Genomic DNA, 22383 nt, shown 5'->3' with positions numbered 1-22383 from the left:
CCCAGGACTGTTGCGGGTGCAGCCAGCAGGCCCTTCAGAGGGGCTGGGGCTGGCACCGTCTCCTGCCCAGGCCGAGCTGGGCCCTCCTCTTACAGGTGCTGTGCTTCCACAGCCGTGCGGGGATGATGGGCAGGGCCTGGTTGCTCTCACACCCTCTGCTTGGCTCCCCTGCCACCACCTGTCCCTCAGATGACTCCAGAAGCTGCCCCTGGCCCACTGGGGTTCAGGCCTTGGGCCTCCTTCTGGCTGCGTGCACTAGAGGCTTCCAGAGCCAACATCATGGCAGGAAGGCCTCACGGCCACCTCAGCCAGATGACCGTCCACTTCGCACACCAGGCCCCCACCCACCTGCATTCTTGGACTTTCTCCCAGAGCCACATCCTTGGAGCCCCCTGGAGCCAGGCCCATAGGAGAATGAGCCAACATGTGGGGGCTGCCCCAAGGACGGGTGAAGGCCCCTCCAAGACCCCCTGGAGGATGACAGCCACAACAAACCTGCATCTGGGGCAAGCCTGGTAAGGCCTGGGGGACCCCTGTTCTCAAGGCCCCTTTTGGGATATGCCCCTCCTGCCACCTTGAGCACACAAAGGCGCCACTGACACAGCCCATGTGGGATCACGTGGTATGGACACAGTAAGCCTTTCTCATGGGCTCAGAGTGGTCAGCACTGCAGGTGGGAGCAGAGCCCTGACTCACGGACTGCACGGACTGGACAGACGCACATAGTTGAGACCCACACTGCAAGCTGACGCACCTCGCGCACCTCAGCACCTGCAGCCCCGACCCTGCTCAAGTCAGGTCTGCAGGGACCAGCCAGTTTCAAGCTGGGTGGAGCCAGGGGCAGGGGTAGGTCTCTGCCCCACAAGGGGCCTGGCCATGACACCTGTGTGGATACAGGGCTGGCTGTGCCCAGGCCTCCAGCCGGGCCTGTTGGTCACTTGTCATGCTGGACAGTCAGCGTCTCCTTTGATGGAGACGGGAGAAGGCTCTTGGGCAGCTTGGAGTCTGATGCCGTGGAACCCTCTCCTGCCACAGCTGCTTCTCAGCGTGGTACCTGAGCTCAGGCCCCAGGACGGCGGCTCTACCATGGGACCTGGCTTGAGACGCCTGGGCTGGGTGGGCAGGACCAGGAGAACCCTCAGGACGCACGTACTCTGTCTCGGAGAGCTCCATGTCCGACACGGCTGGTACCACGCGCAGCACCGGCGCGCACGCTGGCCTGACACAGGCGCGTCCCCGCCGCATAACCTCCTGCACATACCTAGGGAACAACCCGCGTCAATGGTGGCTGCGCCGGCGGCCACCAGCCCTGGGGAAGGAGCCTCGACCAACGCTGCCGCGCAGGGACAGACGGAGCATGAAGGGGTTGTACAACCTGCCCCGTGAAGGCTCCAGTTCGCAGGGTGGACAAGACACCAAACCCCCTCCTAGGCCTCAGTGGTGCCAGACACTGCAGCACACTCCACACTCACGATCTGGGTACCAACCCCCCTGTTCCCCAGACTGCACTTTGGGGAGCTTCTGATCTGGGGTGCTGGGATCCTACCATCTCATCCCCTCTGGTGGGACGCCATCTCCTCCCGAGAGCCTGTCCTTGGGTCTCTGGCATGAATTCCCCACCAATGGCGTGGACACTGGTTCTGGGGTGTGGCAACTCTGTCTGCACCTGAGGGAGGCTGAGAGCCCCCCGGCACCACAACTGAGGCCATCCTGGGGCAGCACGGCAGCTCCTCTCACGTGGACACCTCCACCGGGATGCACTGGGCGACCCTGATGGTAGTTTCTACTCTGACAGCCCGACAGGGCCCAGCACCCGACCTGCCTCTGGGCCTTCACTCCAAGTCTCCACAGCTTCTCACAAAAACATGTGTCCCCTGGACAGACAAACCCAGCAACTCTGGGTTTCCCCACAGCATCCAAACAGGGGCAGGAAGGTCGTGTCTCAGAACAGCGGCAGTGGTTCCACGGCTCAGCGGGCATCCCCTGCCATCATGTAGGGCCTGTGGGTGCCCGGGGAAAGGGCAGATGCAACCCGAGAGACCCCTGCTCAGCCCAACAAGGGGGCTCAGGAAGCCCCGGCAGGAGAGAGCACACAGGCCCAGGGCCTTGAACCTGCTGCACATGATGCCCACCCCCAGCTCATCTGCCAGCCCGGTCACACGCCCCAGCTCCGAGCACCACACACCAGGCTCCTGCATGGCACGGGGCTCTGGCTCCTTGTTGGCTGAATAAGATCACAGGGACACAGACGTTTGGCCATAAAGTGATCACCCTTTGGGTTTGAGGTAACTGTGACCCTCTCTGGCCCCAGAGCTGTCATTAGGCTGAAACTTTAATGACTTGAGACCACACAGGCTTTCGGCTGGGAAGGGTCTGAACCCTGATGCTGGTTCGGCAGAATAGGGCCCCTGGCCCCAGCCTCCCTGGAGTGGCACAGCCCCAAAGCTGGAGGCCCAGGAGGTGGGCCTGGACTCCAGGCCCCAGGTGACCCAAGGTGGACAGAAGGAGCTGGTGACCTCTGAAGGCAACCATGGCCTCTGTGACCACAGCCCCAGGGCCTGCGTGAGCTACAGGCTCCCAGGACCCTCACAGAGACCCTGATGTGTGAGGAATTCCAATGACCCAGGATGGCCGAGAAAACTGGCCTCAAGAGCAAAAAGCTGAAAGTGGAGAAGGCAGGTTCTGGCCTGCAGCGAAAACGCTGCCCGAACAAAGAGGCGGCCTCCCTGCAGCCCAGGCAGAAGCCAGCCTGCTCTGGGGAGAGAACAGGGTCTGGCTACTGGACCCAGGAGGGGCTGGGGGCTGGACGTCCAGGATGACAACTCTCCATCTGCAGAACCACGTAGCTTTCCAACCGTGTCGAGCCACTCAGGGCTCGTGGGGTGCGATTGTCAAGAGGCAGCCGCCATGCCTCCAGGACCCCTGCCTCAAAGCCCAGGCTGCCCAGCAGTCAGCAGCCTCTGGCTGGGACCAGTGTTCCCCACACACTGGGGCCCTGCAGACGCGGCTCAGGTTCAGGAAGGACCCCCCTCCACAAGAGCAGTGAGCACAGAGGCCTTGGGTGTGTGAAAGCTCTGGCCCCAGCCCTCCGTCCACCGCAGGGTCGCCTGCCACATGGCTCCTCAGTGGTTCTCAGTGGAAGGAAGGGCCCAGTATGGCTGGGCGACACCAGAGGGCCGTTTTTCCCCTGAAGACCTCAGGCCTTGGGGAGCTTCAGCACCAGGAATGGTGCTGTGGTAACTCCCAAGACCCAACCCACCCCACAATGTGGCCGTACCTCTGTTTGGAGGGTGCCCGGCTGGCTCTCTTTTCTTCCTCCTCCAGACGTCGGCGCGCCTCCTCCAGCTGGGTTAGGGGGTTGGGAGCTGGGTGGGGTGGCATCGTGGGGTCTTGGATGAAGAGGTGGGAGGGCTGCACGGAGGTCCGGAGCTGAGGGCCGGCCCAGGGGTGCACGGCCCCAGGGCGCTCAAGGGACAAGGGTCTGGAGTTCTCATGGGGCTGTGGCTTCCTTGTCCCTGAGGACCTTGGGGAACAAGAGAACAAGCTGTGGCCGTGGCCAACACCCTGGCCAGGTGCCCTGGTGGGGCTACACCCATCTCACAAGGGCAGCCTCCTTGAGGGGTAGGATAGGATGGGCTACTGGGGCCTGGCCACCAAGACACATGGATGTCCTCCTCAGACCACACGATAAAAACATCCTGGCCGGGCACAATGGCTCACGCCTATAATCCCAGCAGTTTGGGAGGCTGAGGTGGGCGATCACCAGAGGTCGGGAGTTTGAGATCAGCCTAACATGATGAAACCCCGTCCCTACTAAATATACAAAAGTAGCCGGCGCCTGTAATCTCTGCTACTCTGGAGGCTAAGGCCAGAGAATGGCTCAAACTGGGGAACTGGAGGTTATAGTGAGCCGGGATCACGCCACTGCACTCCGGCCTGGGTGACAGAGTGAGGCTCGGTCTCAGAAAAAAAAAGACAACAAAAAACCATCCCTGATTTGCCTGTAATCCCAATCCTCTGGGAGGCCAAGGTGGACGGATCGCCTAAGGTCAGGACTTCAAGAACAGCCTGGCCAACATGGCGAAATGATGACTCTACTCAAAAAATACAGAAAATTAGCCAGGTGTGGTGGTGGATACCAGTAATTCCAGTTACTCGAGGCTGAGGCAGGAGAACTGCTTGAACCTGGGAGGCAGAGGTTGCAGTGAGCTGAGATTGCACCACGGCACTCCAGCCTAGGAAAGAGTGAGACTCCATCTCAAAAAAAAAAACAAACAAACAAAACTGGCCAGGCACGGTAATCCCAGCACGTTGGGAGGCCGAGGCGGGTGGATCACCTGCGGTCAGGAGTTCAGGACCAGCCTGGCCAACATGGTGAAACCCTGTTTCTACAAAAATACCAAGTTTACTGGGCATGATGTTGGGTGCCTGTAATCCCAGCTACTCGGGAGGCTTAGGCAGGAGAATCGTTTGAACCCGGGAGGTGGAGGGTGCAGTGAGTTGAGACCGGCCTATTGTACTCCAGCCTGAGCAACAAGAGCAAAACTCCATCTCAAGCAACAAAAAAGGCTGAGCGCAGTGGCTCACGCATGTAATCCCAGCACTTTGGGAGGCCGAATCACAAGGTCAAGAGATGGAGACATCCTGGCCAACATGGTGAAACCCCGTCTCTACTAAAAATACAAAAACTAGCCGGGCGTGGTGGTGCACGTGCTGTAGTCCCAGCTACTTGAGAGGCTAAGGCAGGAGAATCGCCTGAACCCAGGAAGCGGAGGTTGCAGTGAGCCGAGGTTGTGCCACTGCACTACAGCCTGAGCAACACAGTGCAACTCTGTCTCAAAAAAAAAAAAAATCCTTTCATGGTGACTTTTTTCTTTTTTTTTTGAGATGGAGTCTCGCTGTGTCGCCCAGGCTGGAGTGCAGTGGCGCGATCTCGGCTCACTGCAAGCTCCGCCTCCCGGGTTCACGCCATTCTCCCGCCTCAGCCTCCGAGTAGCTGGGACTACAGGCGCCCGCCACCACGCCCGGCTAGTTTTTTGTATTTTTAGTAGAGACGGGGTTTCACCATGTTAGCCAGGATGGTCTCGATCTCCTAACCTCGTGATCCACCCGCCTCGGCCTCCCAAAGTGCTGGGATTACAGGCTTGAGCCACCGCGCCCGGCCTTTTTTTTTTTGAGACAGAATCTCACTCTGTCGCCCAGGCTGGAGTGCAGTGGCACCATCTCGGCTCACTGCAAGCTCCGCCTCCCGGGTTCACACCATTCTCCCACCTCAGCCTCCCAAGTAACTGAGACTACAGGCACCCGCCACCACGCCCGGCTAGTTTTTTGTATTTTTTTTTAAGTAAAGATGGGGTTTCACCATGTTAGCCAGGATAGTCTCGATCTCCTGACCTCGTGATCCACCCGCCTCGGCCTCCCAAAGTGCTGGGATTACAGGCTTGAGCCACCGCGCCCGGCCGACTTTTTTCTTTTTTTGAGACGGAGTTTTGCTCTTGTTGCCCAGGCTGGAGTGCAGTGGCGTGATTTCGGCTCACTGCAATCTCCGCCTCCCGGGTTCAAGCGATTCTACTGCCTCAGCCTCCCTAGTAGCTGTGATTACTGGCACCCGCCACCACACATGGCTAACTTTTTGTATTTTTTTTTTAGTAGAGATGGGGTTTTGCATCCATTAACATTTGCATCCACGTAACAGCTTTACTGGGATATAAATTATATACTAATCCTAGAGGCCGAGGCTGCAGTGAACTGTGTAATTGCACCACTGCACTTCAGCCAGGGTGACAGAGAGACTCTGTCTCAAAAAATAAAAAAAAGTCTTGATGAATAAAAATTATAAATATGTTTCAAAGTAGAACGTATTAATACTTATCCTAAAATATGGGACATGCAGTATTTAGTATATACAGCTATATAAAAAAAGGATTCGGATGGGCGCAGTGGTTCATGCCTGTAATCCCAGCACTCTGGGAGGCTGAGGCGGGTGGATCACCAGAGGTCGGGAGTTCGAGATCAGCCTAACATGGTCACCCCCTCCGCTGTCTCTACTAAAAATACAAAAATCAGCTGGGCGTGGTGGCACACACCTGTAATCCCAGCTACTCAGGAGGCTGAGGCAAGAGAATCGCTTGAACCCGGGAGGGGGAGGCTGCACTTAGCCAAGACTGCACCATTGCACTCCAGCCCAGGGGGCAGAGCTAGACTCTGTCTCAAAAAACAAAAACAAAAACAAAAACAAAACGCCGGGTGCGGTGTCTCATGCCTGTAATCCCAGCACTTTGGGAGGCCAAGGCAGGCGGATCATGAGGTCAGGAGATTGAGACCACACTGGCTAACACGGTGAAACCCCGTCTCTACTAAAAATACAAAAAATTAGCTGGGCGTGTGGTGGGCACCTGTAATCCCAGCTGCTCGGGAGGCTGAAGCAGAAGAATGGCATGAACCCGGGAGGCGGAGCTTGCAGTGAGCTGAGATTGCACCACTGCACTCCAGCCTGGGCGACAGAGCGAGACTCCGTCTCAAAAAAAAAAGATTCGAAGGCCAGGAGTGGTGACTCTCATGCCTGTAATCCCATCATTTTGGGAGGCCAAGGTGGGAGGATCGCTTGAGACCCACCTGGGCAACACACTGAGACCCCTATCTCTACAAAAAATGAGCCAGGCATGGTGCTGTGCACCTCCGTTCCCTCAGGAGTCCCAGAAAAACGATGAGCCCGTCCCCATCCCAGTCGGCACCGATGGGGACCCCAAGGCCTCGTGGGACGGGCTTCCAACACAGGCAGAAGCGCCGCGCCCCAGGTGCTCGGCTGCCTCAAAAGTTCTCACCAAGTGATGTGGAGGGAGGTGCACCCTGGCTAGGGTCTGAGTGTAGGGGGGGCAGATGAGGATCTAAGACCGAGAAAGCTGGGGCCACCTACCCACCAGGGCTGACACTTCCCAGCTGACCTGCCTCTGACCACGACGGGAAAGTGGGGGGCACCACCTCTGTGGGGCCCCTGGCCCTCCTGCTGGGTTCTGGGCACAAGTGCAGGCCAAGGAGGCGAGCAGGGGCAACACCAAGACCGGCCCAGCGGGCAGCGGCAGGGGCTGGACCTGTGGTGCCAGGGCCTTGCTCCACACCTATACGAGGCCTCTGCCCTGCTGGGAGGAGAGTAGAGCTCAGGCTACACAAGAGCCTTTCCCAGCCCTCAGCAGGATGGCCAGGTGTGAGCACAGAAGGCTTCTCCATGGGTGCCCTGGGAGTGATGGCCAGCGGTGGCCTTCCCAGGTGACTTAGGTCATTCTCATGTGGGGGTCAGACTGGAAATGACCTCCTGAGAGCATCTGTGCTACCTGTGGGGTGACAGCCACGTTGGCTTCCCTCCCGCTCAGGGCTTCAGGGACAGTCTCTCTGTGGGGACACGAGATTTTCCTCCTGGAGACGTGAGGCCTCTCTCCCAGGCCCAGGGAGCCTGCTGGAGGATGCCCAGGAGAGTGCCACAGTGAGAGGGGAAGTGAGAGGCATCAGAGGCGACACTCGCCGCACACACTGAAACTGTGCGGAGGCCAGAAGCGGCAAAGCAGGCCCCACGAGGCTGGCTGTGTAGGGGGTGCTCACCCGTGGCCGGTCCTGCGGTGCCTGCTGATCTCCTTCTCCCCCTCAATGATCCACTGCATGATCTTCTGGTTCTTCTCTGCATCCTCCGAGGCACCTGGCACCTCAGCGCTGGCGCTCTTCCCTGACTCGGCCTTCTTGGCATTTCTTTTGCACGCCATGCCCGCCTTCCCACTGCAAAGGCAACAGCAAGAATGGCGAGTCGCCCTGGCCTCCCGTGGCTGAGGCTGTGCCCCCACCCGGCCTCTGTAAGGCTCCTGCCACACAGCAGCTGCCTGCTGGCTGTCCTGGTGCTGCCCGGGGTGTTTCCTCTTTAAACACACTGGCGGTCACTGCTCATCCCTGAAGACTGAGGGTCAGAGTGGGAGCCAGGGTCGGGCTGTGGCCCCTGATCTTCATCTCCCACCTAAGGTCACGGCATGGACTCCCCTGACCCGGGGCCCAGCCCACTCCCTCCAGCAGAGAGGGCTCCTGCCTGTTGCTGGTGCTCCTGGATTTCCTGAGTTTTACAGGGAGGTTCTGGCCTTCAACAGGGACACAGCCTCACCCCGAGCCCCCTCCTCACTGACAGGCACACGCTCACCTGTGGGCCAGGCCATCGCTAGCGTTGGGGGCAGCGCCCACACTCTCTGAGTAGCCTCGGGACTTTGCCCCATGGCTGTGTGGTTCCGGACCCCATGCGAAGCTGCTCTGGGCCCTGCGGGCAGCCTCGGCCTCCACCTGCTCCTTGGGTCGGGCTGTGCTGTGGTGGACGTGGTGGTGGACGTGTCGGTGGTGGTGCAGGCCGGCTGCGTCCAGCTTCACCCCTGACTTGGGTGCATGCTTCCCGTGCCCCGAGGCAGCACTCCCCAGTGCCACCGGCATCTTGGCCATGTGCCCACTGTCCGGGGAGCGGTGGCCAGGCCCAGGTGACTGGCGGCCAGGTGTCCTCAGCACACGCTGTACGTGCTCGTCCAGGATGCTCTCGGGGTTCTCCTCGTGTGCATCCCGGAGCCCAGCACAGCCCACGTCCACACAGCGGGGTGGGAAGTGGTGCCAAGCAGGGGCAGGAGGCAGCTTGTGACACGGCCCTGGGAGCCCTGAGGATGGATCGCCGTCCTCACCTTCCTCCTCCTGTGTGGGGACAAGCAGCACCATCACCTCTCAGCACCAGCTGCACACTTGGGGAAAACAGAAAGCATCAGGCCTGGCCCAGCAGCCCCCAGTGATGCCGTCCCAGTCCCTGAGGATGGAGAGGCAGGATGGGGCATAGACAGAAGGAGCGGAGACAGCAGGGCCTCAAGGAATGCAGTGTATGTGTCGGCTGTGGGCGGAGCTCTGCAAGGATTTAGTTTAGTTTTATTCCTTTTTTGAGACAAGTTCTTGCTCTGTTGCCCAGGCTGGAGAACAGTGGTGTGATCACAGCTCACTGCAGCCTCCGCCTCCCGGGCTCAAGCGATCCTCCCACTTCAGCCTCCAGAATAGCGGAGACCACAGCCGTATGCCACCATGCCCGGCTAATTTTTTTGTATTTTGGGAACAGATGGGATTCTCACCATATTGGCCAGGCTGGTCTCGAATGCCTGAGCTCAAGCAAATTGCCTGCCTTGGCCTGTGTATATATATATACACACACACACACACGTTATATGTGTGTATATATATGTTATACATATATAAGTTACCCAGGCTGGAGTGCAGTGGTGCCATCTTGGCTCACTGCAACCTCTGCCTCCCAGGTTCAAGTGATTCTCCTACCTCAGCCTCCCAAGTAGCTGGGACTACAGGTGTGCACCACCACGCCCAGCTAATTTTTGTATTTTTAGTAGAGACAGGGTTTCACTATGTTGGCCAGGCTGGTTTCGAACTCCTGACCTCGTGATCCACCCACCTCGGCCTCCCAAAGTGTTGGGATTACAGGCGTGAGCCACCGCGCCCGGCCTCCCCTTATATTTTAAGGAGAACCTTGCCCTTATACAGAAAGGCTCTTGGGCTTTGTACATGCTGTGATGCTTCTTGACGAACTTCCACATTAAGCCAGTGGAGTTTCACTTGATTCTCCGAGTTAACAGGTGGCGAAGCTTATCTGTCAGAGCAAACATTTGATCGCTTTAATTCCAAGTTGCATCTCATATTTATTTTCTCATCTTATTGGATTCACAAACTAAAAGTGTTGAGTAAATCTGGTATTAATACAAAAGAAAGGGACGGAACTAAGCTACCACGTATGTATGTATGTATTTATTTATTTAGAGTCAGAGTCTTGCTCTGTCAGCCAGGCTGGAGTGCAGTGGCACGATCTTGGGTCACTGCAACCTCCACCTCCCGGGCTCAAGCAATCCTCCTGCCTCAGACTCCTGAGTAGCTGGGATTACAGGAGTGTGCCACCATGTCCAGCTAATTTTTTTGTATTTTTAGTAGAGACGCGGTTTCACCATGTAGGCCAGGCTGGTCTCCAACTCCTGACCTCAGGTAATCCACCCCCCTCGGCCTCCCAAAGTGCTGGGATTGTAGGCGTGAGCCACCGCGCCCGGCCTATTTGTTTTTATTTTTTATTTTATTTTCTGAGACGAGTCTCACTCTGTGGCCCGGGCTGGAGTGAGTGGCACCATCTCAGCTCACTGCAAGCTCCGCCTCCCGGGTTCACGCCATTCTCCTGCCACAGCCTCCTGAGTAGCTGGGACTACAGGCGCCCGCCACCATGCCCGGCTAATTTTTTTATATTTTTAGTAGAGACGGGTTTCCACCACGTTAGCCAGGATGGTCTCAATCTCCTGACCTTGCAATCCGCCTGACTCGGCCTCCCAAAGTGCCAGGATTACAGGCGTCAGCCACCACACCCGGCCTATTTTTATTTATTTATTTATTTTCATTTGAGACGGAGTTTCGCTCTTGTGACCCAGGCTGTACTGCAATGACGCAATGTTGGCTCATTGCAGTCTCCGCATCCCAGGTTCAAGTAATTCTCCTGCCTTAGCCTCCTGGGTAGCTGGGATTACAGGCACCCACCACCATGCCCAGCTACACTTTCTGTATTTTTAGTAGAGACGGGGTTTTACCACGTTGGCCAGGCTGGTCTCGAACTCCTGACCTCAGGTGATTCACCCGCCTGGGTCTCCCAAAGTGCTAGGATTACAGGTTTGGGCCACTGCCCCTGATCGCGGTGGTGCGATCACAGCTCAATGCAGCCTCAACCTCCAGGGCTCAAGTGATCCTCCTGCTTCAGCCTCCCAAGTAGCTGGGACTACAGGACACCACGCCTCATTAATTTTTTCTTTTCTTTTTTTTTTTTTTTTGGTAGAAATGGAGAGTCTCACTATGTTGTCCAGCCTGCTCTTAAACTCCTGGCTTCAAGTGATCCTCCCATCTTGGCCTTTCCAAGTGTTGGGATTACGGATGTGAATCACCGTGCACAGCCTACCTCTGTGTTTTAATATAAACAAACTCCCCAACGTTTAGCACCAAACTCTCACACCTGCAAAAGTGTCCAAACGCAACCGAACAGGCATGCTCCAGAGTTGCTGTGGGCTTGGCTGTGGGCACCTGCACTGGGGCTGAGGGTGAAATATGGCACTACAGAGGATAGATAGACGCTGGGGCAGAGCCAGAGGACAGGCAGGTGGTGGGCATCCCCTGGTGGATGTGGCTATGCTGCCTCCCTTTCCTTGTTTTTGTAGGGCTAAAAGGCCTGGGCACTCTGGGGAGAATTGTTAACCGAAGGTCTTCCTAGGGACTAAAAGTGTTTCAAGTTTTGATGCTGTTCGCCACCTCAGTCGAGGTCTGCATTGGCAGGAATTCCATCATGGGGCTGTGAAATGTTACAGATTAACTTAACCGTTCAGCTAATGGTTTTCGTTTTCTTCTTTGTACTTTAATTTCCCAAATTTTATGATGAAAATAGGTTTTTAAAAAATCTGGAGTTCGGCCGGGCGCAGTGGCTCATGCCTGTAATCCCAGCACTTTGGGAGGCCAAGGCGGGCGGATAATGAGGTCAGGAGATCGAGACCATCATGGCTAACACTGTGAAACCCTGTCTCTACTAAAAATACAAAAAATTAGCCAGGCATGGTGGCAAGTGCCTGCAGTCCCAGCTATAGGAAGTCTGAGGCAGGAGAATGGTATGAACACGGGAGGCAGAGCTTGCAGTGAGCCGAGATCGCGCCACTGCACTCCAGCCTGGGCAACAGTGCAAGACTCCGTCAAAAAAAAAAAAAGAATCTGGAGTACGCGCCTGTAATCCCAGCACTTTGGGAGGCCGAGGCGGGCAGATCACGAGGTCAGGAGATCGAGACCATCCTGGCTAACACAGTGAAACCCCGTCTCTACTAAAAACACAAAAAAATTAGCTGGACGTGGTGGCGGGCGCCTGTAGTCCCAGCTACTTGGGAGGCTGAGGCAGGAGAATGGCGTGAACCCAAGAGGCCGAGAGGCGGAGCTTGCAGTGAGTCGAGATCGCTCCACTGTACTCCAGCCTGGGTGACAGAGCAAGACTCCGTCTCGAAAAAACAAAACAAAGAAAAACAAAAATCTGGAGTTATTCCTTTTAGGGAAGGACCACCACTCCCGGGCCCTGGTGGTGCTGGACAGAGCCAGGACTCTGCTGTGCTCCCTGTTGCTGGGACAGAGCCAGGACTCCATGGGGTGGGGAAGCCTTGAGAGTCAGAGGTGAGAGCCACACACTCAGCACCTGTGGCTACACCTGCCTTTAACATGTCCTGCCCAAGGCTGGGCGCACTGGCTCATGCCTGAAATCCCAGTGCTTAGGGAGGCTGAGGTAGGAGGATCACTTGAGCCCAGGAGTTCAAGACCAGTGTCGGCAATATAGCAAGATTCCATCTCTACAAAATTTTTTTTTAAAATAAGTCTCACTCGGCCGGGCGCGGTGGCTCAAGCCTGTAATCCCAGCACTTTGGGAGGCCGAGACGGGCGGATCACGAGGTCAGGAGATCGAGACCATCCTGGCGAACACGGTGAAACCCCGTCTCTACTAAAAAATACAAAAAACTAGCCGGGCGAGGCGGCGGGCGCCTGTAGTCCCAGCTACTCGGGAGGCTGAGGCAGGAGAATGGCGTAAACCCGGGAGGCGGAGCTTGCAGTGAGCTGAGATCTGGCCACTGCACTCCAGCCCGGGCGACAGAGCCAGACTCCGTCTCAAAAAAAAAAAATAAATAAATAAAATAAAATAAGTCTCACTCAAAATGTGAACCTGCCCTACCAGAAGCACACACTGCGAATGGGTCAAGGCACAAAGATCAACAGAAAATTACAGAGGCCAACACGGCAGCAAAACAGCAAAGACTTTCCTTTCCCACGTTTCTTTTGTGAGCATGTTTGTTTAAGGGCTGGTAACCTTCACCTGCCACCCAAATGATGATGCTGATGTCACAGCCCGTGGACCCGGGTGTGGCCTGCTGACGTTTCCGTATTCGTGGCAACTCTGTTCCCAATGTTTGGTTTTCAGACAACAGCCCAGTAAGGCCCCCAGGCAGGCCCCAACGCCGCTGACCTCATGTGCGCACAGCCAGCCTCCCCAGGGCCACCCCAGGAAGCAAGGGAGCTGCTCCAGTGACCACCAGGTCTGCAAGGTGAGGCCTCACTCACCGCCACAGGAACCACGTGGCACTGATGCTGGTCCTGCCAGCCCTGGCTAGGTTCAGCATCTTGGAGGACAAATTCCCTGAGTCCTTTCTTTGGGGGACTGTGGAGAAGGTGAACTCGGCACCTGCAGAGCCCTGGAGCTGGCACCACCCACACCTGTGCCCTACCCAGATGAGAGTGACCCTCAGACCCAGGGCCAGGGGAGACGAGAGGATGCAGCTCCACATGGTGGCAGAACAATTCACCAAGGATAAAAAATTGATATGTGTGTGTGAGACATTTTCACACAAATCCCTTCATGGAGAGCTCCACCACCTGCAGCAACCACACCTGGTCCCCGACATGAATCTCAGCTACTCATTGAGCTGTGTAAGGTCTTCCCGCCATCTCAACACAGTGCCTGGCGCTTGGTTTCCAAGCTCGGTTACCAGCTGCACCCTGCATCCACCCTCATGGTGGCATCTCCAGGCTTCAGGGCACAGCTCACCCGGGTTGTGGGTGAAAGAGTGGGTGCACCAAGGGGTCTTCTGTGGTCTGAGGAGAGCTGAGGGTCTGCATTTTACATCACGGATCAGGTGAATGGAAATGCTCAGAAGCGTATATGTTTTCTAAGTATTCATATTCACGAATATTGAAAGAATGAAGGACCCCCCCCCCCCCACTTGATGGTGCCCATTTACCTCCCATAGGAATCTGGCTAAGAGAAAAGCAACGGCTTTTTTTTTTTGAGGCAGGTTGCTCTGTCACCCAGGCTGGAGTGCAGGGGCACAGCCTCGGCTCACTGTAGCCTTGACCTCCCGGGCTCAAGTGATCCTCCCACCTCAGCTTCCTGAATACCTGGGACCACAGGTGTGTGCTACTGTGCCCGGCTAATTTTGAAATTTTTTCTAGAGACAGGAATTTGCCACGTTGCCCAGGCTGGGTTCAAACTCCTGGGCTCAAGTGCTTCACTCGCCTCAGCCCCCCGCAGTGCTGGGGTCACTGGTGTGCACTGCCTGCCCAGCCCACAAGGGCAGCTCCGCAAGTGAGACATCCAGGTAGGAAGGGGTCTCCAGAGAAACTCCAGGCGGTCCGCGCACTGCCAGGAGCGCACACTGGGGTGGAGCCACAGCAGTTTGCGCCATTTGCAGTGGGGAGGAGCCTGGCCCCGCCTCTTCCTGGGTGGAACCTGGGATTCAATTTGCCAGGCAGGAAGCATACTAGCAGAACTCTGGCTTTGTGGGAAGTTTTTTTTTTGAGGTAGAGTTTCACTTGTCACCCAGGCTGGAGTACAGTGGCTCAATCACGGCACAGTGAAGCCTCCACCTCCCAGGTTCAAGCGATTCTCCAGCCTCAGCCTCCTGAGTAGTTGAGGTTACAGGCGCCTGCCACCACACCCGGCTAATTTTTGTATTTTTCATTAGAGATGGTGTTTCGCCACGTTGGCCAGGCTGGTCTGGAACTCCTGACCTCGGGTGATCCGCCTGCCTCAGCCTCCCAGAGTGTTGGGATTACAGGTGTGAGCCACCGTGCCTGCCTGTTTCCCTTTTTACCTTTTCACCCAATAAACTCTGTCCTTCTCACCCTTCAAATTGTCTGTGAGCCTAATTTTTCGTGGCCATGTGAAAGGGACCTCTCTTTAGCTGAACTCAGCAAAGAGTCCTACAACACAAGTGCCTAGAGGCTCGAGCACCATGGCCCTCAAGGAACCAAGAGTGACCAGGAGGTGGTGAAACTTCTCAGGCATCGCAGCCCCTGAGTGCACGTAGAAGAAAACTCCTGCATGCCACTAGCCCTTCCTGCTCTGCACATGCTCATCCCACTTGCCGGCCTCATGGGGTGAAGAAGTTGAGATCACCTGCTGCAGCCTCAGCTTGTGGCCCTGCTACCCACGAAGGACCAGGTACAGCAGGCAGCTGTGTCACCCCCGGCCCCTTCAATGCGGGTGACCAAGGTGTGTCTCTGGGCCTCTGAGGGTGGGATGGGGCCGCTGGACATCCCATCCTGAGCTGGGCCTCGGCTGCGGAGAAAGGGGCATGGGGGATTCAGCAGGGAGGCCTCATGGGTCAGCAGGCCTCGGCCAGCCCTGGGCATCCCCGCAAGGAATCGGGGCCAAAGCTGTCCTGATCATCAGGACATCCCAGCTGTAAGAGAACAGCAGGACACCACCGAGGCCCACTCACCATGCGCACGCGCTTCAGCCGCTCCTCCAGCTTCTCCTCGGCCTCCCGTGTGCGCTGCACGGCCTCCAGGCGGTGGATGAGCTCCTCAGCGAACTTCTGAGGTTCCACACGGACTTCCTTCGGCACCCGGTACGTGCGCTGTGAGGGAGAGGACTGTGAGGCATGGGGGTTGAAAGGTCACTGCCAAAACATTTCTTTGTGAAGGGAAAGGGCGTGTGCTAGCTCTGTTGTATTTTATTTTTTTATTTCTTTGAGACGAACTCTCACTCTGTCGCCTAGGCTGGAGTGCAATGGCACGATCTCAGCTCACTGCAACCTCTGCTTCCCGGGTTCAAGCGATTCTCCTGCCTCAGTCTCCCAAGTAGCTGAGACTACAGGTGCCCGCCACCGCGCCTGGCTAATTTTTGTATTCTTAGTAGGGATGAGGTTTTATCATGTTGGCCAGGCTGGTCTCCAACTCCTGACCTCAGGTGATCTGCCCGCCTCAGCCTCCCAAAGTGTTGGGATTACAGGTGTGAGCCACCAGGCCCAGCCTTTGTTGTATTTTAAAGCAAGAGTTTACTTTTTCCTCCTTTCAGTTGGGAATCAACTTCCTCACGGCCCCCCTTTTCCTGTCCGGCTAGTCTGTCCATCATTCCCCCACAGACCCAGGAGACAGGGCTGCTTCTTTCCAGCATCTCCCCACTACCAGATCAAGAGGCCTGAGCAGGGCAGCTTCAGGACACACAGCCAGCGCTCCCCATCCGCTTCAGAGAAACACTCGAGGAGACGCCCGCAGCGGGTGTGAGCAGAAGACCCTCGAGGCCCCAGGGCAGGGAAGGACACACAGGATTTGGAGGACAGGGGAGGTCTGGGAAAGGCGGGCTTTCCTTTTTAAAAGAATGTAAAGGCCAGGTGGTGGCTCACGCCTATAGTCACAGCATTTTGGGAAGTAGAGGCGAGCAGATCACTTGAGGTCAGAAATTAGACACCAGCCTGGCCAACAAAGTGAGACCTCGTCTCTACAAAAAAAATTTTGTTTTAATTAGCCAGGTGTGGTGGCATCTGTGGTCCCGACTACTTGGGAGCTGAGGTGGGAGGATTGCACAAGCCCTGGGAGATCAAGGCTGCAGTGAGCCGAGTTCACGCCACTGCCCTGCAGCCTGGGTGAGAGAGTGAGACCCCGTCTCAAAATAATAATAACAACAACAATATATCTGCAGTGTATTTTACAGTAATGCACCATATAGCTTTTTAAAAAAATAGAGATAGGCCGGGCGCGGTGGCTCAAGCCTGTAATCCCAGCACTTTGGGAGGCCGAGACGGGCGGATCACAAGGTTAGGAGATCGAGACCACCCTGGCTACCACGGTGAAACCCCGTCTCTACTAAAAAATACAAAAACCTAGCCGGGCGAGGTGGCGGGCGCCTGTAGTCCCAGCTACTCGGGAGGCTGAGGCAGGAGAATGGCGTAAACCCGGGAGGCGGAGCTTGCAGTGAGCTGAGATCCGGCCACTGCACTCCAGTCTGGGCGACAAAGTGAGACTCTGTCTCAACAAAAAAAAAAAAAAAAAAAGAGATGGGGGTCTTGCTTCCCAGGCTAGCCTCGAACTCCTCCCACCTTGGCCTCCCAAAGCACTGGATTACAGGTGTGAGCCACCATGCCTGGCGCTGTGTAACTTTTGAGGGTACTTCATTTTAAATTTCAAACTTCAAAACAGCTGCAAAAATAGAACAAGGAATTCCCGTCCACCTTCACACAGATTCCCCAAGGGCTGACATTCTGCCATAAGTACTTTATCATCCTCGCACCGGCAGGCGCACACACACACACATAGGCACACACACACGCCCACACATGGGCAGACACACGCCCAGGCACACACACACACAGGCACACACACAGAGGCGCACACACATACAGGCACACACACATACAGGCACGCTCACTGCTCTGAACCAGTTAGAGTATATTTAACAAAAGCAAGGTCGCTCTCATACCTAACCATAGTACAAATATAGATGGTTAAAAAAACTGACCCCGATACAGTAACATCATGTGGCAGATATTATTCCAATTTTGCCAGCTGCTCCAATAACATCCTTCACGGCAAAACATGCTTTAAAATCCAGGCTACCAGTGTCTAAGCCGTGGAGGGATGGAGCCAGGGACAGCTCCCCGGTGACTGCGAGCAGGGTGGCAGCTGGGAGGTGGGACCCTCCGTGTGTGTGGCCTTCCTGCCCTTCCGCCATGGGCTCTGGCGCAGTCCTGGCTCTGTGCACCCCAGTTTCTCATCTACACAATGGGAGTAGAAACAGCACCTAACCCTCAGAACGATGGGGCGAGACGGGACACGGAAGCTATACAAAGGGCCTCCTCTGGGCTCAGATGCTCCACAGTAGACAGGGCTCAGAGAGAGGCTGGGCCTGGAACCACAGGCTTCACTTCAGGGAACATGGGAGTATGAAGGGGCCAAGGGCACGCCCAGGGCACTGGGTGATGTCTCAGAGCTGGGAGAAGTCACTGCTGGAGTCTCGGCCGTGCCCAGCGTCGGGAAGGGTCTGTCCCGGAGCCAAGGATGAATATCCAGTCCTTCTAGAAGATGATGAGGAAGGCTGGGGCTGGCACCAGCAGGGACATGGGCCGGTGTGTCCAGATGTGTGGACAGCAGGGCATCCATACAGATGGCAAGGAACTAACAAGCCACCCTTTCCCGCTGCAGCCGGGGCCTGGAGGCTGGGTGGCTGGGGGGCCATGCTGGCTTTTCCGTGCCCAGTGCTGGGCAAGGCGCAAAGGCGGGAGTGGCACACACAGGACTGGGAGCTGCCAGTACTGCAGGGACCACAGCTGCTGTGTCTGCAGATAGCCAGAGGCACAGACAGGAGCACTCATGGTCTGAAGAGTCAGCACCACAGAGACCAAGAGCAGGACGAAAAGCCCATCATCAGGCCCAGACAGCAGCACGGCTGAGGGGCCAAGAGGAGTGCTCAGGCCGCCACGCGAGCTCCATAAAAAGACTCCAAGGGGGGCCGGGCGCAGTAGCTCACGCCTGTAATCCCAGCACTTTGGGAGGCCGAGGTGGGTGGACCACGAGGTCAGGAGATCGAGACCATCCTGGCTAACACAGTGAAACCCCGTCTCTACTAAAAATACAAAAAAATTAGCTGGGCGTGGTTGCGGGCGCCTGTAGTCCCAGCTACTCAGGAGGCTGAGGCAGGAGAATGGCGTGAACCTGGGATGCGGAGCTTGCAGTGAGCAGAGATCACACCCCTGCACTCCAGCCTGGGCGACAGAGGGAGACTGCGTCTCAAAAAATAAATAAATAAATAAAAATAAAAAAAAAAATAAGACTCCAGAGAGCAGCACAGCTGAGGGGCCAAGAGGAGCACTCAGGCCGCCACGCGAGTTCCATAAAAAGACTCCAGGTGGCCCTGCAGGCTGCGTCACCACGGTTCTGAGAACAGCAAAACTGTCAGAGTCATCACATTTACGAGAATGGCAACCTCTCCCGCTTTGGAGGAACAGAAAAAAATACCATAAAGGAAAAAGCCAAGTAAATGAAAACGTGAAACTTCAAAGTAATTACAAAGGCCAAAGATCACCAGGGATTCTGGGACCAGATGCGGCAAAGCCACGGCCCCCAACCTTTCGGCACCAGGGACCAGTTTCATGGAAGACAATTTTTCCACGGACAGCTGGGGGAGGGGGGGTTTCGGGATGAACCTGCTCCACCTCTCATGGTCAGGTGTTAAAAAGTCTCACACGGGGCATGCAGCCTGGACATCCATGGGTGCAGCCACAACAGGGTTCTGCTCCTATGAGCATCTAAGCTGCTCCCATCCTGCTGTGCCTGCTGCAGAGCCATGGACCCACCAGAGAAACAGCATAGCTTTCGCAAAAGCAAGGCCCTCAACAGAGCAGAAGCGGGCGGTGCAGCCATGGCACGTCCTGCTAGCCCATCGGCTTCCTGGGCCTCCCCGCCTCGGCTCACCACCATCCTCAGGTGGAATTTCCCAGTAGCAGCAGTGAGCAGGCCCCGGGCAGCTGTGCTCGTGCTGTGGGTTTCTCACTTGGGCCTCTGGCTGAGGGACTGCCCACCGAAGGTTCCAACCACAGCCCCGCCTGACAGGCCACATGGACTCGATCCAGGTTCCTACAGAGCCTCTGATGAGGTCGTTTGCTGCAGGCTGTTCACACAGAAACGCACAGTGGCCCCCACCCCACCACACAAGGGCCCTCTGGTAGTGCGGCATGTGGCAGGGCCTGCTCCTGACTGTGCCTGCCGCCTCTGATGGCTTCATCTTCCCGGTGACTCAACTGTGACCCTCCGGGACCTGAGGGCTCTGTGCTTCCCTCGGTTCTGGAAGGTTCTGATGACAGCAGGGACTCGCCATCGGCCTCCTCTTTTCTCCGTGTTGCATCCTGAGAGGTCTTTCCAGGTCCACGTTCCAGGCACCAACGCACTCCTCAGCTTTTGTCCTTCCTGACCCTTCCAAGGGGAGGTTGTCTGCCTGACACCCCCTCATTCAGAGTCCGTGACATGCACTTTCTACACATGAAGATTCTGACCAGCACCCCAAAATCGGGGCACCCCTGTGGACAGAAGCCTTCCACAGGTCTCAGCCCACTCAAGCCCCATCCTCAGGGGCACACAGGGCTGGCCTAGGCCTGTGGTTGCTCAGCTGTCTTGTCTCTCGGGCTTCCTTCATCAGGGCGGCTCTGCGGGTTCTGGACGTTTGGGATCTGTGACTTGAAAATCAGAGGCCAGTGGCTGTGCAGGAGCCATCGACTTGGGCTGTGACCTCATGATAGCTTTCGGCCATGCCTGGCAGGCAGGGCCCCAGACCTTCCAGAGCACACGCACACATGCACGCACCCACACATGGCCTACAATATCATCTGCTTTTTGTTAAGTAGACACCATGAGCGCCTAGTTTTAGCCAAACCTGAGTCAAGGGTTGGCTGGCATCTTCTCAGAAGTGAGAACAAACCAACATCCTTTCTTTTCAACCATAAAGAAATTCCTGACTTGGAAACTGATGTCTGCAGAAAAGCTAAAAGGCTAAGAAATCCTGACCAAGATTTCAATGTCAATGTTGTCAACGCTCTCAAAATGCCTACTTCCCTGCACAGACACTCATATGGTCACGTGGTTCACCCTCAGACACCGCGGCTAACAGTGGGTTGAGAGCAACCCACAGTCTCGGCCGGGCGCGGTGGCTCACACCTGTAATCCCAGCCCTTTGGGAGGCCAAGATGGGCGGATCACGAGGTCAGGAGATTGAGATCACCCTGGCTAATACGATGAAACCCCATCTCTACTAAAAATACAAAAAAAGTAGCCGGGTGTGGTGGCGGGCGCCTGTAGTCCCAGCTACTCAGGAGGTTGAGGCAGGAGAATGACGTGAACCCAGGAGGCATAGCTTACAGTGAGAGCAAAACTCCCGTCTCAAAAAAAGAAACAAAAAAACAAAAAAACACCGCTTTTCTCACCTTCTCATAAACATCCTTCCTGTTCAGTCAACCCATCAAAATAAGGACAGATCATTAATCTGTTCATCAACACAGGAGTGCTCTGGAGACAGAGTCAGGCTGTGCTGGGCTCCAGCCGGCACTCAGCTCTGTGACCTGATGACCAGCCAAGCCCCCATGCCCGAGACTGGGCAAAGGCACCATTATTCTATCCAACAGCGAAAGCCGAGGCAGCTTTAAAATCAAGACGTTCACCCAGAGGTGACCCTCGTTCAGCCACAAAAACACCAAGTTTTCCCCAAGCGCTGTGCAGGGGCCAGGTCTGGGCTCTGAGTCATGAGAAAGGCTCAGAGTTCCCCCCTTGAGGGGAAGCACCCAACTTCACAAGGCAAGACACTTCCTACCACCAGGGAGGGTGTGGCCTCAGGGCGTGGGGGCCCTCTTGAATGAACAGCTCCCTCTGGGCCCTAAATGCTGCCTGAGACTTGATGTCCCCGGCCGCTCTCAGGGACTGGCCACGTGCAGATGTTTCTGGGATCACACGCTTACGCCTAGAGGTAAGCCCGGCTCGTGGGAAGTCTGGCAAGTGCCTTTTCCGCGCGCCAGTTCACCAGGCCCACACCGAGCAGGGAGGACGATGGGCTGAGGGCCGCAGAACCAGTACTTACGGGAATGTGAGGTAGGGGCACCCGCCCGTTGACCTGCACGCTCTCCTGCATCTCCCTGCGGTGCTGCTTACGGATCCTGTACGGAGGGATCCCATCCCTGTCCAGGAGAAAGAGGCAGCCGTTAACTCAGAGAGGAGCAGTAGGGCCAGCACCGTGCCAGTAGGGCTGCCGGCCCCGACCGCCAGTCAGCAGGCAATGGTGATGACACCTGTGAGCCACCACCGAGACACGTGCACACGGGTGATGCAGACACCCATACGTGTGCAGGGGAACACGTGCACACTCATGTACACACAAAGGTTCACATGTGACGGTAAAGCCCAGGTGCCCAGACACGCACCCTCCCAGCTGGTGTTTACTGGGCACCTCCATAAAGCCTCCCTGTGCCTGCCTGTTCTTTAGGGCCTGACAGCTGAGAGTGATTTCCACACACTTTTAAAGGGTAGGGGAAGAATCTGTGACAGGGACTGCATGTGGCTGCAAAGTCTCACATACTCACTGCCAGCCCTGCATGGGAAACGTTTGCTGGTCCCTGCTTGTGGCCTAGACCATGGTGCAGTGTGCCTGCCTTGGAGGGCATTGCTAAATGGACCAAAAACATTTCAAGGTTTGCACAGTGAGCAGCCAGGACAACCAGCGCCCCACGGAAAGGTAAGAGATGCCAAGGCTGCACACTCTGCTTCTCTCCAGGAGCTGGCAGGGCAGTGTGGTCTCTGAGGGAGGCACAAGGTAGCTCTTTTGCAACAGGTTTTTTTTTTTTTTTTTTGAGACGGAGTCTCTCGCTCTATTGCCCAGGCTGGAATGCAGTGGCGCGATCTCGGCTCACTGCAAGCTCTGCCTCCCAGGTTCACACCATTCTCCTGCCTCAGCCTCCCGAGTAGCTGGGACTACAGGCGCCCGCCACCACGCCCGGCTAGTTTTTTGTATTTTTA

General features: G+C 56.2%; 1 protein-coding gene across 2 annotated transcripts in view; it reads right to left on the bottom strand.

The window, feature by feature from the left end:
- Positions 1 to 22383, bottom strand: part of AXIN1 (axin 1) — a 66175-nt gene that overhangs the window by 2566 nt on the left and 41226 nt on the right. Inside the window, exons 4-9 of one of the 2 annotated variants that reach the window (XM_025369580.1) lie at positions 21452 to 21548; positions 15333 to 15470; positions 8177 to 8706; positions 7597 to 7767; positions 3278 to 3523; positions 1154 to 1261 (exon numbers count right to left, since the gene is read on the bottom strand). In XM_025369580.1, coding sequence (XP_025225365.1) covers positions 1154 to 1261; positions 3278 to 3523; positions 7597 to 7767; positions 8177 to 8706; positions 15333 to 15470; positions 21452 to 21548 — 1290 coding nt within the window. The remainder of the gene's footprint in view (positions 1 to 1153; positions 1262 to 3277; positions 3524 to 7596; positions 7768 to 8176; positions 8707 to 15332; positions 15471 to 21451; positions 21549 to 22383) is intronic. The other variant, XM_025369581.1, reaches the window with a different exon arrangement.

This window comes from Theropithecus gelada, chromosome 20 (genome assembly GCF_003255815.1).
Source record: "Theropithecus gelada isolate Dixy chromosome 20, Tgel_1.0, whole genome shotgun sequence".
NCBI lineage: Eukaryota > Metazoa > Chordata > Mammalia > Primates > Cercopithecidae > Theropithecus > Theropithecus gelada.
This window is presented reverse-complemented; position numbering and strand designations above follow the sequence as displayed.